Genomic DNA, 18202 nt, shown 5'->3' with positions numbered 1-18202 from the left:
GTGGCCTTTTCTCATATTCTGGAATCTGGCATTTTGGAGAAGAGAACCATGAAGTGATCTGGATAGCAAAGGTGCCGCCTTTCAATACTTCAAGAGCATTACGAGTAGGTTTACAGTGGCCAGTGTGGGTATGGAACTACCATTTATAACATTTTTAACATGAACAAATGTATTTAAAATCTAAATAAGTGGCTCACCAGTTTCTAGAATACAGCTCATTCTTATGTTGGGAACTTTTTTCACTCACACAGGTTTTATTGCTCCACTGTTGCCTGGCAACAGAGATGTGGCGAGAGATGTCAGAGGTTAAGGAGCAGACTAGAGTTATTATGGAAAGTGAGCCTTATGAGCATTTTCCATCTAACTTTGTAATCCTTGAAATAAAATAGGTTTCATTGTATTGAATAGTCTGTATTTTGTTTCTTATCAAATGCAAGTTTTTTAGAGACTCTTCTTTCTGAATATAAGTCCAGTACCAGGGAGAATTTTAATATGTACACTGCTTTATCATGGGCTTCTCTATCACGCTAGCACACTCTAAAGGATAAAGTGAAGATTTTCTGGCATTCTGAAGTCATGTACTGGGCAGAAAGTGCTCATGGACATGTTTGGAAGCATTCCAAGATGTATCAGAAATACACATTGGCTCTACACTTCCTGACTTTGAACCACTAGTTAATGTTGAATAAAATTCCGTTTTCAACTAGCCTGCTTATTAAAAAAAAATTACTCTTTAGAGAAAAGAATGCAAAATGTTCTATAGGTTTGTTTGTCTCTATTCTGAAATGAGAAGGAACGTGATCAAAATTTAAGCATCTCTGGGATTTATTTCTTTCAGTCAGTTGTGTACCAAATACTAGGCCCCCTAAGGATTCGTGGCTCATGGATAGTTAATTACATTTCAGCCTGATGCATTTTAAGATTTCTTTTCTGGTGGGCATAACACATATGCCTTGAATGATATTTCATTTCTAGGCAATGTAGTTGTTCCATGACTCCTAACCCCAATTTTTAATTTCCCCAAATTACTGTTATACAGGTAAGGTAACCTGAATTAGAATCACAATCTATGTTGGTTTGAAGTGGATCCAGAATTATTTCTGGAGGAAGATCTTTATCCCTGCCAGTGGGTCGTCCCTCATCTCTGAGCAAAGCCACGGTGGCCATCCATTCAGGGATGCATCCTGAATTTCATTAGAGAAAATGAACTCCTTCCTTGATGGAGTCCCAAATACTTTGTCCACACTGCACTCTCTGTTTTAGTCAGAGATTACAAACCAAAGGTCTATGTTGAATAATTCTTATGAAAAACCCCGTGGGGAGAAATACATCCATGCATATAATTGCCTGAAGGATATGGGGATTGCCTAGCCTTCTAAATTTCCTTCGGACAGAGCTGTGTATTTGGAATTTAGAACTGCAGCTCCTCAATTAGGCTTGTGCAGTATGTAAACAAGTATGTATTGATGAGGTCATTAACATAGCCATGGGAGTCTCACTACCTTTGTTGTAGGGAGCTGGTGAGATCATTGTCCTTCACATTACCCTGTAAGAGCATCCATGGAAGGCACTCCTCTTAGGTTTTAATATTAGAAAAACTTGGGTTTTTATCTTACAGGTGTTTCAAATCTATCACCAACCATGCTTCCCTCTTCACTTTCATTGCTAGGAACTGAAGGGCCAAATCTGCAGCCTACTTCTCTTCACTGCACAAGGCCCTGACATCTTCATTTGTCCCACTCAGCTTATCCTGGCTTTATTTTTCTCTCCCGTATTGGCCTGACTTTCTCCACTATTTATTCTATTTTAATAACTGGGATGCCTACCTCAAGTGTGCTTTACAGCAATGCAGGGTATGATTTTTATTTATTTTTATTTTTTTAAAGATTTTACTTATTTATTCATGAGAGACATTGAGAGAGAGAGGCAGAGACACAGGCAGAGGGAGAATAAGTCTCCCTGCAGGGAGCCCCATGTGGGACTCGATCCCAGTACCCTGGGATCATGACCTGAGCCAAAGGCGGACACTCAACTGAGTGACACCACTGAGCCACCCAGGAGCCCTAGGATCTGAGTTTTAAAAATCAACAACAAGAGAGGGAATGGAAGATAAAGAAGATAATCCTCTTACCATGTCCTTGATTTTCCATTTTGTGACTCTACATAGAATGAAGGGTTCCCCCGTGACATCCCCCCACTTGTTGCAGCTGTGAGTCCTGGCATCTAGAGGGGATAGCACGAGCTCAAGGGAACAGGAGCAGGCGGGAGCTGGAGGGCACAGATGAGGGCAGGAGAGAAACCTCACTCTCTGATAGCAAGGGACTGCAAGCAAGTTTCTGTGGCTACAGGCCTTCTAAGGAAGATCAGGGAAATGCCAGTCAGGAACTTGCATTAAATCCAAAGGTGACATTTAAAATCCTGATGCATCCAATTTGTGTAACAAGAATGTTATCTCCATAATACATATTTATGAAGTAGTTGTGTTCGTATTTCTGTACAACCATTGCATCCCCATTTGTCCCACACACATAACGCAATTTTAAAAATTGACCCAGGAGTGCCTGGGTGCTCAGTCAGTTAGGCGTCCGACTCCTGATCTCAGCTCAGGTCTTGATCTCAGATACACGAGTTCAAGCCCTGTGTTGGGCTCCACCTTGTGTGGAGCCCACTTAAAAAAAAAAATTACCCCAAACCTGTTACTTGATTGTCTACCCCCACAAAGAGAGAAGCTTCTTTTTAAAAACACACACACACATGAGAAACATAGAGAAGTTGCTTTGGCTAAATAAAATGGTGCCAGTTCTGATCAAAAGCAAAAATCAGCATTTGAATAATTAATTTAATAACTACAGGAAGGAAATATAACTGTGGATTCTCAGAAGCCACTGTGGGGCTAGTGATATGTCACGGATATTCCTACATGGCTGAAATTTGCCCAGATTATATGGGCGATCAGTGAGAGGGACGCCTGGGTGGCTCAGTGGTTTAACACCTGCCTTCGGCCCAGGGCATGATCCTGGGGTCCCGGGATCAAGTCCCACGTCGGGCTCCCTGCATGGAGCCTGCTTCTTCCTCTGCCTGTGTCTCTGCCTCTCTCTCTCTCTCATGAATAAATAAATAAAATCTTTAAAAAAAAAAGATAATCAGTGAGAAAGAGGTTTTATGTTAGAATGTTTAGAAGCTCACATACACACATTGTTTCACTGGTTTGGTGCAAAGACTAACAACCTCCACAGCATTTCACATTACCCTCAAAGACATCATTTCCAATGTTCTTGTGCTTAATCTATACCCATCAGGACCTTTCTTCTATAGGGGGAGGGAACTCTAGAGAATTCTTACTATAATTCTTATTATTCACGTAATTCTTACAAAACAAATAAGGAAAAATTAGCTACTTATTTTTTTTGTGTGTGTTTTTTTAAAATCAAGACTAGATTAGACAACTTGGGTGAAGAATTACTCAATTTTGGTCACCTGGGTGGCTCAGTGGTTGAGCATCTGCCTTTGGCTCAGGGCGTCATCCTGGGGTCCTGGGATCGAGTCCCACATCGGCCTCCCTGGAGGGAGCCTGCTTCTCCCTCTATGTCTCTGTCTCTCTCTGTGTGTCTCTCATGAATAGATAAATAGAATCTTAAAAAAAAAAAACGAATCACTTAATTTCAATGAGTAGTAAGTAGAAGCTAGTTCAGGTCCTTTGAAAAAGTTGCTAATGTATATACTTTTTAATAACATTAATAGTATTTTCATGTTAAAATTATGTCTTTTAACAGCGTGTCCTTCACAGCTAATACAAAGTCAAAATTCCCTCTTAACACTAATTCTTTAATTATGTGATTTGCTCTAATTCCATAAGCATGACCAAGGAATGTACCACAGATGTGAATGTCATATTAGAATCAGGTTTTTTAATGCAATCTACCAGTATCTTGAATGTATTTTATTTGTGGTAAAAAGAAAATTCTAACTCGATTCCTTTGTCATCTCATATTTAATATACCCAGAATGTAGAATGTTTCCCCTTCCTATCCAGCCACTCTTCCTAAATAATCCTAAATTATTAATCCTAAACCCTAAGGTTTTAGGGCGGGGCACTAGTTTTACAATCAACTTTTGACATTTTTTTTTTAGTAGGGTTTTTTCTTTGGACCATGTTTGTCTTCCAGTGTGTTTCTGCAGTAGGTAGCAGTGATTCCCCATAACTTTCTCCTATTACTTCTTATACCTTTCTTCCCAAAGGGGTTTGCTCCTCTAAATAAGCTTTCTCAGAGGGCTATCTGCCAATTGTTTTTTAATGCTTTTCCTCCCAAAATCTATTTAGTTTTGCGTTGGACTTTTTGGATTCTATCTGCATTCACAGTCCTAAATCAAACTTTCGGGGGGGGGGGGTGGAGACACACACACACACACACACACACACACACACACACCCTTCCCATGTATTTCATCTCCCAGACTTGAAATTCTCTTCCTATTCCCTCATTCCTTACCTCCCACCTGTTTATTCTTGCTGTCAGTTCTCTCTGTTGGAATCTGATACAACCTTTGAAACAACTGTTTTCAGTGTTGCTGTAGCTGTTCCATAGCGACCCTAGCTCCTGTGCAACAGAGTTACTGTAGCAGGCCTGAGATGCTGTCCTCAGAAAGTCTTCCTTGCAAGGTTGACCCTTGGCTGGTGTCTGGAAACTTGGATTGGGGCAGAGTCCCATGCTTCTCAACTGAGGAGGGTGGCTCACTGTACCCAAACTCTTACTAGAAAACAATATGGTCCATGCCACACATGTGCTTTTCTTCTGGAAGCCTGGAGTTTTTCTAGGTGCGAGGTAGAGGCTATCTCTGACCAGCCCCCAGTAAACATCCTGGGCAGAGTCTGTAACAGCCTGCCAAGGTAGACAGCATTTTACATGTGTTGTCACAGTCTGTTGCTGTTGGAATGAAGCATATCCTATGTGACTACCCTGGGAAAAGACTCTTGGAAGCTCCTGCTGGGTTTCCAGGACGTTGCCCCATGCACCTTCTCCCGTTGCTGAGTTTGCCTTGTGTCATTTCACTGCAATACATCTTAGCTGGGAGCACAACTATATGCAGAATCCCATGAGTCCTCTTAGCAAACCACCAAATCTAGCACCGGTGACACAACTCGTATGGCCTGTTACATCATTTCTATCCTCCTCGGTCCACCTTGTAAAAGCACTTCAGAACCTGCCTTTACCATTACTTCTCTAGGCACTTCCACTGGATTCCAAAGTGGACCCACTGCTTCCGACAGATCACTGCCGGCACAGGAGCGATGGCAGTTTGTAGGGGAAGCTCTTGGCCTGGTGTGAAGACACCTGGTTTCTGTTCTTAGATCTGCCATTCCCTATTTAATTTAGAGCAATCCACAACCTCTCTAGGTTTTAACGTCCTTACACATAAAATGTGAATAAAACTACAGATAACGCGATATCCTGGCGCAAGATTTTGGCTTTCTGCACAAATAATTTCTTACCAATTTGCAACTAAAAGGTACATTGTATCAAGGTTCATTGTAATGCAAAACTGCTCTTTTAAGGCATCCTTATTTTCTCTGTACCTTCCACTATGAAAAGTTCTTTTTGTATAGTGAAAGATTTTTGCACTATTTTTTTTTTTTTTGGCAAAAATTTCTGGATTCACTGGGGAAAATATGTGAGAAATGTTTCAGAATTAGAGATTTAAAGGAAAATATACTACAAAAATAGGAATAATGCTCAAACTATCGCACCAAAATTTCCTGGGTAATGGTATTATTTTTGAAAGTTGCTGTCAGAAAAGAAAAGAATGAAGAGAAATGAACAACCCAGGAGTTGGCTGGAAAGGGGCTGAATTTCTGTTCAGCCAGGGCCCCATGTCCCTCATAATGAGACAGCTGACATAGATAGGTAATAGCCCCTTCTCAAACATCAAGGGACTCCCTTTGTAAAACAACATCAAGATCAGAAAGTTTCAAGAGCCCACTGAAAAATCTCTCTGAATTTACTGCAGTGTCTGTATACACACTTTGCTCATTACTCACTTCCAATACCAATGATTGAAATTCATTTCCCAATGATCGACAAAAGGCCTACCAAAGCCACTGGGGGAGCCATACATAAGAATCTTGAGCCTGAAATAGGTTCCCAGGTTGACTGATGGGCAGCTCCAGTCTTCTGAGGTCTCATCCAAGTTCATGTTTTCATGAAGCTGTTTTTACAATTGCTTACAAAATATATTCCAGTTATGTTTCACTATTCTTCTGTGTAATTCTTGGCACAAAAGAAAACACATGATCATTTGTGAATTGCAAAGGCTAAGCATAAGTGCAGGGCATTCTTGTCTTTGGAGAGCATTCAGACTTTTCTCTTAACCACTTCCTTAAATTGAAGCTGCCATCACAGCTAAAAGGTGTTTCCAAACTCTTAAGCATGTGTCCTTAGAGCAAACAATTTCAGACGAATCGGTCAGTCAAACTGATGTGTACTAAGGACAGAGGGAAAGCTGAGATGACATTGTAGCTAACCTGCATCTGTTCTTAATTCCACATTATCCTCCTAAAAACTGCAAAGGAGAGCATTCAAACCAGAAAAAAACAAAAACAAACAAAAACCCAAAGAACCATTAGCATAGCATTGAATGAACAAACATTTTAAGAAGCATCCTGCACAAAAAATTATTTCCACATTTCCCTGGTTGAATTTACACAAACTATTGCTTCAATATTTATCAAATTCAGAGTTATCATCACTAAAAATGGTCACTTGTCATAGGTATACTTAATGGTAGGAATACAAAAACGTTACCTCCAAATCCTAAGAGGGACTTTGAACACAGATAGAGACAGATGAAAGATGGCATGCTGCAGTGCAGCAATTTCAGAAGTACTGGAGCACTGACATTCCAGCTTCCATTCCTCCAGGAATATTCTCAGTGAGACACACAAAGATGCAGGGTGGTAGAGGCGATTGTTTTTACTATCATATCCAGGTTCTCTCCTTGAATTCAACACTCAAAAAGACAAGGCAGGAACAGGAAGCAGTAACTGCATGGCCTCTAGTGGTGCCCTTCAGATTCTTCCTCTAATATTTTCCCTGGTCCCCAGTGTAGCTTTTCCGCGTGACTGCACAGCAGTCTCAAAAGTGCTGTGGAAGTAGCTTCCAGCAGCAGGCAGGCAGAAAGCCTAAAGTGGCATAGGGCTTCTTGACCACTGGCTCCCAAGCATCATCAGAGAATCTTCGGCTTGCTAGAATTTTCAGTTTCATGATGGATATGGATATTTCATTAATCCTTAGTTTTCCTGATTGCCATACTAATACACAGTTCAAACATCTACAGACAGCTGTTGAGACCAACATAATAATTATACTGATATTTTTCCCTTCATTTTGCCAAGCACCCCCACTGAAGTTCTTCCTTTTCACGTTCTTTTTCTATGTTTCCTCCCGAACAGTATGAGTTCATCTAACTAGCTTTATTCCCTAAGGTACAACATTAGCAGGACCACACTGGTCATACCAATAAGCAAAGATTCTCCACTAAGCAAATGGGGCAAAATCTGACAAATTACTCCACCAAATGATAGCTTCAGAGCAAGCAAGCCTAAGTAGGGAGTAAGAACTTTTTTTTTTTTTTACTATCTATTATGTTATGTACCAATATTCACAGTACCATACATAAACATTAATTCAATCCTAAAATCAACACTATGAATGCTGTATTATCATCCCCACTTTACAGATGCAAGAATGGTCCCAAAATGATCATGTAATTTGCTTGACATCTTCTGCAAACAAATAAGCAAATCACAAGCAACCTATCATAAAAGCGATCAAAAGATATGAATACACATTTCATGGCTGAACAAACGCATGTGCCAATAAGCATGAGAACTGGCATTCAGCATCATTAGTAGTCAGAGCGAGGTAAATTAAAACCCCAATGAAATAACCATGTTACACACATTCAAGTAGGAAACATGAAAAATCTAACAGTTCCAAGGGTTGAAAGATGGTGGATCCACATTCCAATGAGAGTTAAAATTGGGGCACCCACCTTTGAGAACAATTTGCAACTATCTCCTAATATTGAACATTGATACTCCCTACAATCCACTAATTCAACTCCTACTCAAGAGAGATTCCTGCACATGTGCGTGAAGAGTTATGTTCAATAATGCTGAACAGCTCTTTTCACAACAGTAAAATCCTGAAAACACCCAAATGCCCATCAGCAAGATAGGATGTAAATATGGTATATTTTACACAATAGAATATTAAATAGAACAGAAGAGATGTAGTACAGAATATCTCAACATAGATGAATCTTCTCAATAAACAGTCTCAAAGGATTACACACAATATTAGGTTCTTTTAGAAAGTTAAAAACCACTATAATCAAAAGTTTCATAATACTAAAGAATGGAATAAGGTTACATATAAAGGAAAGTAAAGGAATAACAAACATGAGACTCAGATGAGGTCATTGTAGGTGGAGATGGGACAAAATGGTGGTGGTGGTGGTGGGGGCCAAATGGTAAATGGTTACATGAAGGTGACTGTCAAAATACTAGCTTTTGTTTGGGAGGTGGTCTTATAGGTGCTTACTGCATTACTTAAAATGTCAGACTAATGACAAAAGAAAGAAAGCAAGCAAGAAAGAAAGACCAATGAGAGTATCTCCTTATCTAAGGATTCGTAGTCCAACTTTATACACCTGACTTCCTGAAAGCACCCACAGAACTAAGAAAAACAACAACAAATAAACCCAAACCAGGCCCAGATCATTAGTGGTGCATTAAAGGTTCCAATTCAGGTCTACCAGACTCCAAAGCCTGTGCTGCCACCAGGGAAGGGGCTACTCTTTCTTTCCCAACTGGAGGCACAAAAACAAGAGTGAGTTTCTCCTGTTCGCCCACAGTGATGGAATGAGGTTGTCGAAGGGTTATAACAAGAACTGATCAAATTATTTCTTCCAGATAGTGTGGAAAGACAAGAAAGATATTACCCGCCTCACAGATTCTTCTGGGCAATACACCAACTGACCTAGGCTGGACCCCTGGACCTACTCTATAATGCCACTGTGTCTGGAGGAAAGTGTTCCATCCTCCTGGCCTCAGAGTCCTCAGCGTATGAAGACTGGGGATGACAGCAAAGGTGACAATCATAGGAACTGATACTTTTAGTTACTTATAAGCTGTAGTTTTACCAACATCATTTAACGTGAACTTTACTATAGACTATAAGGCATGAATTGTTATTATTCCCAGCTTAAAGATGAAGTGATTGAAAGAAAAAGAAGTTAAGAAACTTCTTTATATATATATATAAATATATATATATATCATATTATATCTCAATTATATTGAGATATATTATATTATATCTCAATTAACAACAAAAAAAACTTCTCCAGGGTTGTACAACTGGGATGGGTGAGTACTGAATGCAGCTCTTCCTGCTTAGTCACCCAAGCTCTTATCAGCTAAGACACACACACATACACATACATATAGACACCACATATCTATGAACACAAAATGCACACATGAATAAATATGCTTAGGTTTATAGACATTTGTATAGACATACATGTATATAGTACATTTATGCATGTAGGCATACACATATTCATTACATGTAAGTATAGACACACAGACATCTCCATACAGATATACATATACACATATGGATGGACACATAATATATAGATACACACACACACACACACACACACACACACACACACACACACATGTCCAAACACACCCACAGCAAATATTGCCTGGCTTTTCCAGCACTGCTTGAGAGATTCATGAACTATTGTTAAAATCTTCCTGTTCCTTCTCCCTCCAGCACCCATCCCAAACAGTTGCATGTGAGAAGCAACTCGACCTAAAACAGATGTATTGCCCCTGGAGACCTTGCCCCGTGACGTTCATCCAGGGTCTCTTAGGTATAGCCATCGTTTGCTTTTTCAGCATATGCTTCCCAGCGTGGCCTGTCCCTCCACATTAGCAGGCACAGGAGCCTCTAGGTGGACCTCCCTTCCTGCCGCTCTGGAGAAAAACGCCCACATCAGAGACTGGCCTCACAGAGAAAACTAGGTAGGGGCTAACTTGTCAATATTTATAGTCAGATCTCTCTAAATTTAGAAAAATCCATCAAGCCTTCTTGGTGTGACACAACCCGATGAACCAAAATCTAGTTTTATTTAGATTGATATATAGTGGATGGAGTCTGGGGCATAACCAGTGTTTGATGAATGGTAGCAATTTCTATTATAAAAAGTAAGACTCACTATCATTACTTACAAAGATTCAAGTTTTCCTAAATTTGGCTTTCATTATCTTAATTCTGGAGCTTTTTGGTGTCTAAATATGAAGTTCTCCAGTGAGTTTAGGTTCTGTTACAAGAACACTCTCTCAAATTGGATTTTAAGAGGCTAGGGACTCTGGAGAATGATGAAACAGTAAATAGGTTGTAATTTTCAGCATGTTCTGTTGATATAAATAAGTGGGATGGGTATAAGAGTTGGCAGTGGGATGCAGAACCTACTGAACCCCTAAAATATATGGGACCTAGGTATATTTATTACTAGGGGAAACGTGAACAGGACCCACTCCCCCAAGCCCCTACTCAGACACACACTCCATGGTTTATTTCTGCCACATTTCATCAAACACCACTCAGGTCCTCCAAGCACAAAAAAGCTCAATTTTTAAGAGACTAAGACATTGTGGTTTTACCTATACCTTTTGGATAAAAATGAGTAAAGGAAAAGAAAAACAGAATAAAAATTTAGAATACTGAAGTTTTAAGTCAAAATAGAAAAATCTGCTTTTTGGTGTCTCGGTGGAAAAAAACCCCGCCTCCCACTGTGATTTCAAATCCAAGGGCCATCAGAGTTGGCTCTCATATTGAATCCCAAGGCAGTGGGGCTCCAGAGTCACTCAATTTTGCTCATACATCAGAGAGGAAATGGCAGTGGGAGGCTGTAATATGATACCAGGCTAGAAAAAGTGCTGAACACAAAAGAGACAGAGAAGCCAACAGAGCTAGAACAACTTCACAAATCTTCATCCCACAAAGAGTAGAAAGCAGGTAGAGAAAAACTGGTGGGGAGGACAAGAGTCTCGGCAGCTGCCTCAAGGCAGCTATGAGATCTATGATTTAGATACATATTTCCACAGAGAACTGAATCGCATCTGGAGCCCACCATTTAATTTCTCCCAATGCTGAAGAGATGCTTACTTTTTAGATGCTGAACAGTGTGTATTTAAATATATTCTGAAACTAACATTTTATAAATACAACAAATGCAACTTGTTTTTGTTTTTTGTTTTTTACAATGGCCAAAATGGTTCTAACAGAGAATATAAGTGCCTGAAGGGACTAAAGAGATAATCTCCTGTAGCCCTCCTTTTTAGGAAGGAAGAAACTGAGTCCCAGACAGTTAAGTGACTTATTGATTCAACATAAATAGTCTGCAACTGAGCTGGAAGCAGGACCTAAATGGTGATTTTCACTTTAGCTATGTTAACCTCATAAAAACTTCAATCTCCCATGGAATTCCAGGAGCCTTTAAGAAAGTCTAAGTGTGAACTAAAAGCATTTCCAGGGGATCCCTGAGGTACATGAGCTTGGGTAGCACTGATGCTGGAATTTTAGCAGGGCAAGTAAAGGGCTGCCTGGGGAAGTCGCTGGCCTCTCCCAGAAATGGGGACCACATCCTGGCAGGGAATTAGAGCAGCAGAAATGAAGGTGCAGACACCATAAGGTAACGAAGAACACTACGCCAATGCGATGCTCCTGGCATACTCCAGAGACAAAGAGTGAATGGAGAAGAACCTGAAAGAATTCTGGAATTCTTGGGATTCAGCCAGAGAGAAGAGTCAGGGAAGTAGTATTTTCTATTTTTAGCACATGGTTTAACTCCCAGGCAGGATGGCTGGGACCAACAGGTCATAAAACCATTGTGGCAAACACATGGCAATAGTCCTGACTACATGCCCAACACTGAGCCAGGCAGCCGGCATATGCTAGCTCTTCGCAACTTTCTCCAGCTTCACTTGATAGGCCTTCATCTACCCACTGCATCAGAGAAACCTGGAGAAGTTCTGATATCTGTGTCAGAGTTATAGTTTTATTCCGGGTCTACTAACTTGGGAGCCACCCCAGGAGAGTCACTGCCCCCATCATGACCCATTTTCCCAAATCACCATCTAAATGGGTCATCCAGAATAGCATAATTCAAAATCAACAGGCATTTTCCTTCCTCCTTGTTTTCAGAATATCATCTGGATACAGCTGACATAGGAGAAAAAGGTTATTTCAAGAAAATTATGTCCTAAGTAACTCCTGTTTCCTCATTTCTCACCCATGCTTTTCTCTGAACATTTCAACATTTCTAGAATCGGGATGTGGAACTGATTCCTATATTCAATGTGATCGTGTTTTCTCCCCCTGAAAAGCCATTATTAAATTGGTGGAGTAGCTGTACAGCATCTGAGAATCGAAGAGCTATCTTACTTATTTTTAGGGGATAAATGCCTTTGAAAATCTCAGATGAACCATTGTAAGAGGTGTGATCCTAGAAAGTAATTCTTAAATGCTTACCTAACACATTTCTGGCCTGAACCATGCCTTCTCTATACAGACTTTCAATCTACAATACAACTGGAAACAAAAGTATACATACAGCAAAAGGTGGTGAAAATCTGGGATCTTTATTTCCTCGATTCGGTCACTAAGGATCATCTTGGGCCTATCTGTGGCAGATTCAAATTTCCTTGAATGGCTCGGCCGCAACAGAATGTCATTGCATTTGATACAGGTGCAATCCAAAGGCATCCAATATGGGGTGCAAGGCATACATTGTCGTCATGGCACTGAGTTTAAGACTAGCAGATAATCTAATTTTCACTAGGGAGACATCAATGTTTAACTTAAATATTTCACAGTTCATTCCACAGTTTTACAAAATTAAGCTCTCTGGATCTTCGTTTCCTCATCTATAAGGAGGAGTTAATAGCACCAACATCATATATATACTATAAAGACTGTTGCCTCTTAATAAAAATTATTCCAAACTTCTTTGTGAAATAAAATGAAAAGTAAAAATATTGTGGGCATGTAATAGATGTTCAATAAATTCAATAAATGTTAGTTACCTTCCCTGAGTAATATTTTATGCTTCTTCCTATCATAAAAAGGAGAATCTCACCATTCTAATCAATAAATATATGAAAATAACTTGCAACCACCAATGGTGAGACACTTCAAAATACCAAAGTATTTAATCTGCTTCAAAAGCTGTAAAGTGAAAATCTGTAGCGAGTTGAAACAAAAGGTGCATAGCTTTAAAGAGAAGGCTGACTTGAATGGAAAAAAATTAATATAATGCTGGGTCCAGCATGAGACGATGACTCAGAAAACTGGACTCCACTACAGAGTGACTTTTACTGTACCAGTCAATGGTTGCCTTGTGTAGGGAAGGGTGAGATTTCCCCAAATTAATAGAATGACCCTTTCATGCCTTCAGGAATTGTGTATAACTTCTCAAGAAACAAGACTCAACAACGGAAATTAAAAGCAGAAAATAAATACATATGCTAGATGCGGCGGTTACATTTTAGGTTTTTAGGCTCTTTCTTTTTAGGCTCTTAATAATTTCGCCTGATTGGTGCCTGCGGTTGTCAGTTACAGAAAATAGAATCTGTCTGTTGGTTGTGGTGAACAAGTATTGCCAACGTGTGATCATCTCTCTCCTTGTTCCTGCCACTGAAATTATACAGAAAGATTGAATACAGAAAGATTGAGTATGTGTCTTTGAAACAAGTAATGCACATTACAGATCTATTTAAAATATAAATGGGTTGTGCACTCTCTTCTGTTTATCCTCAAAGGGAAGCTCAAGATTCTATTATGCTAACTCTTGTCCAATGGAACCCAGATCCATTTTCCACTTTGCTTTGCTCTGCTCGGTACTATGGAGTTGGACGGGAGGGTCTACCCCTATGGACTGCATCATTCAGGCTGCCTGACCATCTTACTTGGGTTGGCTTTGGCCATCAAGAAGGTAGCAATAGAGGAAAGAGGGAGGCAGAGATATTCCCCAGGCTTCCTCCCTACTCTACTGTCTGCCAGTGGCCGCATCTATCTCCAGGACAATTCTTGTTGGATAGAGTCTCCCTCCTACTATTTTAGTTCACAGTGGGCTCTGTTAACAGTTTCCTCCCCTTAACATCTCAGCCTGGGGGTGGTAATGTCTTCCTGCTATTCTGGTCCAAGTGACTCAACATTCCTTGTTGGCTTCTGTAAAATTTCTTGCCTTACATTTTCCAAAACTCACAGCTGAACATGCCTCCTGCTTCCTGGGATGATCCTGATTGATAGGTCCACAAACAAGCTAATAAATACCAAAATTTGTTCCTCACTTCCAATAATTCAGTGATAGCAAAATTCTGTATTTTAGCATATGCTGTTCTTTTTTTTTTTTTTTTAAATCCATTTATTTGACCAAGCCACACTAGAGAGAGAAGTGGAAAGATTGAAGGGGATCATATAGTGTGGGTAAGTCATCTACATTTTTAAAAAATATCAGTGAATTTTATTGCATTGTTTTTCTACGTATGGTACTGTTTCAGATAAACAGGAAGTTGTATATGGTAATTTAAGTTATTTCCAAAGATAATAATTTGGCACGTTGGTTATTCAGCGTGCTCCACGGAGCCTGACAACATGACACGTTTACAGGCAGGTGTTAGAAAAACAGAGCTGATATTCGAATTGTTGGTGTCACAGGTAGTTATAGCCATAATTTTGTAATCTATCCAGAACCCTTATAATTATTTTGTTCTTTACCTGCATAAGAAGCAGCAGTAAGACCTTGATTCATTAAAATACCTTGAGTGGATATGAGTATATTACATATTTTGGTTTAGGACACTTAAAAAATTCATTAAAAGAGGTTTTGATATATACCTTGGAATGAAATTAACCCATTGAAGTCATGATCCCTGTCAGAAATTAATTAGTAAGGAGAATAATTTCATGCAACTTTGAGGAAATAGCAGTGACCAGGAAGAAGCAGGGAAGGGTAGAAATTAATTGCACAAACCTGGGCCTTATAATTGGAAAAAGGCCATCCTGGACAAAAAACACTGGTAACATGGAACTGGAACAGCCACAGTATTCTATTCCTTTCCCTTCCTGCTTCTGCTTCCTTATGACATCCACAGAAATTTCCATATGATGTAAAGGCAACCAAAAAAAGCTTCAAAGGATGAGCGAGAGAGGGAAAATGAGAGAGGAATTTTAATTCTGGAGAGACCTAGAGTTTTTTCGGTGCTTATAATCTATTAATCCCCTTAATGTAATGAAATAAATCTCTGAAATAAACTTCCATATAACATGAAAATGAGAACAAGGCTGAAAATAAAAACAGCTACAATTATCACAATAATTTCCCTCATATTCTAAATGCAAAAAAGCCTATTAGAAATACCTGCCTATAAGAAATACCATAAGAAAACACCCCCTTCTACCTGCCAAGAGTAAAATGCAGTTGCCACAAATGAGCACTGAAATGACACACTTTGAAATAGTACTCAGCTCTACAATGAACAGAACACACATTTAAATAAATATAAAGTACCATCTTGCACTCACTGACCTAGGAACCACAAATGAAAATAATAAATCTAATGTTGGCAGGAGTTACCAGGGTTCATACAAATTCCTGTAAATGAATGCAATGAATGTGAAGAACAACCACACAACAGTCAGCAAGACACAAAACACTGATCATAGCCTGGCACGTAAGAGTTCCAACTTTAGAATAGGCACCCTTAGATGCAACTCAAAAGGAAAAGGAAGTTGGATGTGCAAATTGTACGTATGTTGCTTAACATGCCTTCAATAATGTGGAAATGTCCTTTTTCCAGTTATAAATGAGTAAGCTAAAAATGATATGGTATTATGATCAAATAAAATACTTTGACATTTGAAACACACAAAGTATGCACATGCTGGAAAAGTTATCTATAAAGCAGTCTTGAGTGAAAAAAGTAGAAATAAAATAGTAGATCTATTCACTTATTCAATAAGTAGCTGTTAAATTGCTAAGTACTTTATCACATCCTTGAGATATAAGTACTCATCCCATGTTCCTTTGTCATGAACATTTCCAAGTTAAGGACATTGGCCAAGGTCACAAAGGTTTTACTGGTGAGCAAATGTCAGGCATCTGTTACTGATACTAAGCCTCTAACATCAAAATATTGTCTCTGCTAGAATTAAAGCAATTTAGATTAAAGTTCCTATTTCCAGGGGCTTTGTGATGAGTTGGAAAAAAATCAATTTGGCCAAATAAAATCTTGAGACTTGCAAAGTAGAATTCATTAACAAATGTGACTTTACTTTTTGAACAAAAATGAAGAGTAGGAAAGTCATCACAAGATGCACTTCTAGACACCCAAGTATTTATGGCTGCTTCATTCAATACAATATGTATTACTACAGAGTAAGAAAGTGTATTTAATTTAAATGATGGGTATTTAAATACCTGTGCTGTATCGCACTTAGAGGGACATAGGCACACTATGTTCCCATAAATAATTAAATGAGTAGACAGCTGATTCTATGCATTTACTGTAGATAAAGACATAAAAAGAATGGATCATAATTTCTTTTATCCATTGAGGAGAATTCAAAGCTGTCTTTATAGTGTCAACTCATTACAGTGTACTCTTATAAATGCTAATGATTCTAGGAAACCATTAAAACATTCAGCAATTTATATCAGACTTCCTTCCCTGTCAAACCCTCCCAGTCTACCCCACCCATAAAAATACTCACTATAAACATACTTGAGTCTCTTGTAAAAGACTAATAAGGATGATGTTTGGTTTATAATAATGTTGTTATTTAGCTCTTATTCAAGGTAATCATGACTTGACAATATAAAATATAGCTATACAGCAAGCAATGTAATACATCTTTTTTGATCATGTGGTTCTAAAACATATAAAGATACGGAGCTCCATTAGACACATTTTATTATGCTTAGATAACTCTTTGGCTCTGTGTAGTCTCATCTGAAGTTGTCATAAAAAGAAAATGTATTTGAACAACAGCAACAAAGACCTTTCTATAGTTAGTATATTCCCCAGTTTTCTCTGTGTTTTAATGATCAGTTTCCCAAATCCTAAATTTTGCCAATGTTTTTTTGTCAATGTTTGGCCTTTTTTTTTTTAAAAAAAAAAAAAAAAGGAAGAAAGAAAGAATATTTATTTATTTATCTATTTGAGAGCAAGAACGAGAGAGCACAAGCGGCAGGGGAGGGGGAGAGGGAGAAGCAGGCTCTCCGCTGAGCAGGGAGCCAGAAGCCAGGCTGGGCTGGATCCTAGGACCCCAGGATCATGACCTGAGCTGAAGGCAGATGCTCAACCACCAAGGCACCCTCTTCCAATGTTTTGGAAAAAAAACTTTTCCAATATAAGTATAGCTCTCAAGTCTATGTACACTTTGCTTGGTTTGGGGGCTTGGGGTGGGGTGGGGTGGGGTGGGGGTGGGGGGGAGGTGGGGGGTGGGTGCTGCTATTCTAAATGAGGATTCCTGCCAGGTGAGTGACTCTCTGATGTTTCAAGGACATTAATGAGATTCACAGCTGATGGCACAGTGATCTGGATAAAAACACAGAGATCCTTTGATTATTTCAACTTATTTTTGCTAGAATTTTTTTCTTCCATCACTGTTCACTGAAGTAAAATGTGTTTTGTCTTCCTCAGGGTGGGCATCAATTTGAATTAAAAGGAGCAACTTGCAAGACCCATTTATATTCCACTGTGGAGAAAGGAGGTGGGGGAGTAGCAGAAAGAAGGCATGGAAGTATAGAGGAGGAGGCCTAATACAAACTGCTCCATCCCTTTGAAGCTGCTTCTCACAATATCCCTCCTGTTCTCTTCCTAATTCTTCTTGGGATTGCAAAGCTTGGCCAGGGAGAGGTGAGGGTAGGCATCCTTGATGGAGGGAGAGCAGTCTCCGAGGACATTATTTGAGGCCCCAATTCATCTCTGACTCTGCAGAGTGATGCAGAGCCCAGGTAGTACCAAGGGCCCACTCCTTTCCTCCCATAAGACCCTCAGCTGGGCCACCTCACGTCTATTGCAATAGCTAAATCAAAAGTGCCTGACCATACCAAGGCT

At 39.4% G+C, this 18202-nt stretch overlaps 1 protein-coding gene across 2 annotated transcripts in view; it reads right to left on the bottom strand.

The window, feature by feature from the left end:
• The window catches only part of EPB41L3 (erythrocyte membrane protein band 4.1 like 3), a 268058-nt gene that overhangs the window by 208889 nt on the left and 40967 nt on the right, over nt 1-18202 (bottom strand). The window contains exon 1 of one of the 2 annotated variants that reach the window (XM_077900059.1): nt 6801-7038. The exons of the other annotated variant lie outside the window; for it this stretch is intronic. Coding sequence (XP_077756185.1) covers nt 6801-6855 — 55 coding nt within the window. The 5' untranslated portion in view covers nt 6856-7038. Of the gene's footprint in view, nt 1-6800; nt 7039-18202 lie in introns of those variants that run through there. 2 annotated transcript variants of the gene reach the window in all.

Source organism: Canis aureus, chromosome 6 (assembly GCF_053574225.1).
Source record: "Canis aureus isolate CA01 chromosome 6, VMU_Caureus_v.1.0, whole genome shotgun sequence".
Lineage (NCBI taxonomy): Eukaryota > Metazoa > Chordata > Mammalia > Carnivora > Canidae > Canis > Canis aureus.
This window is presented reverse-complemented; position numbering and strand designations above follow the sequence as displayed.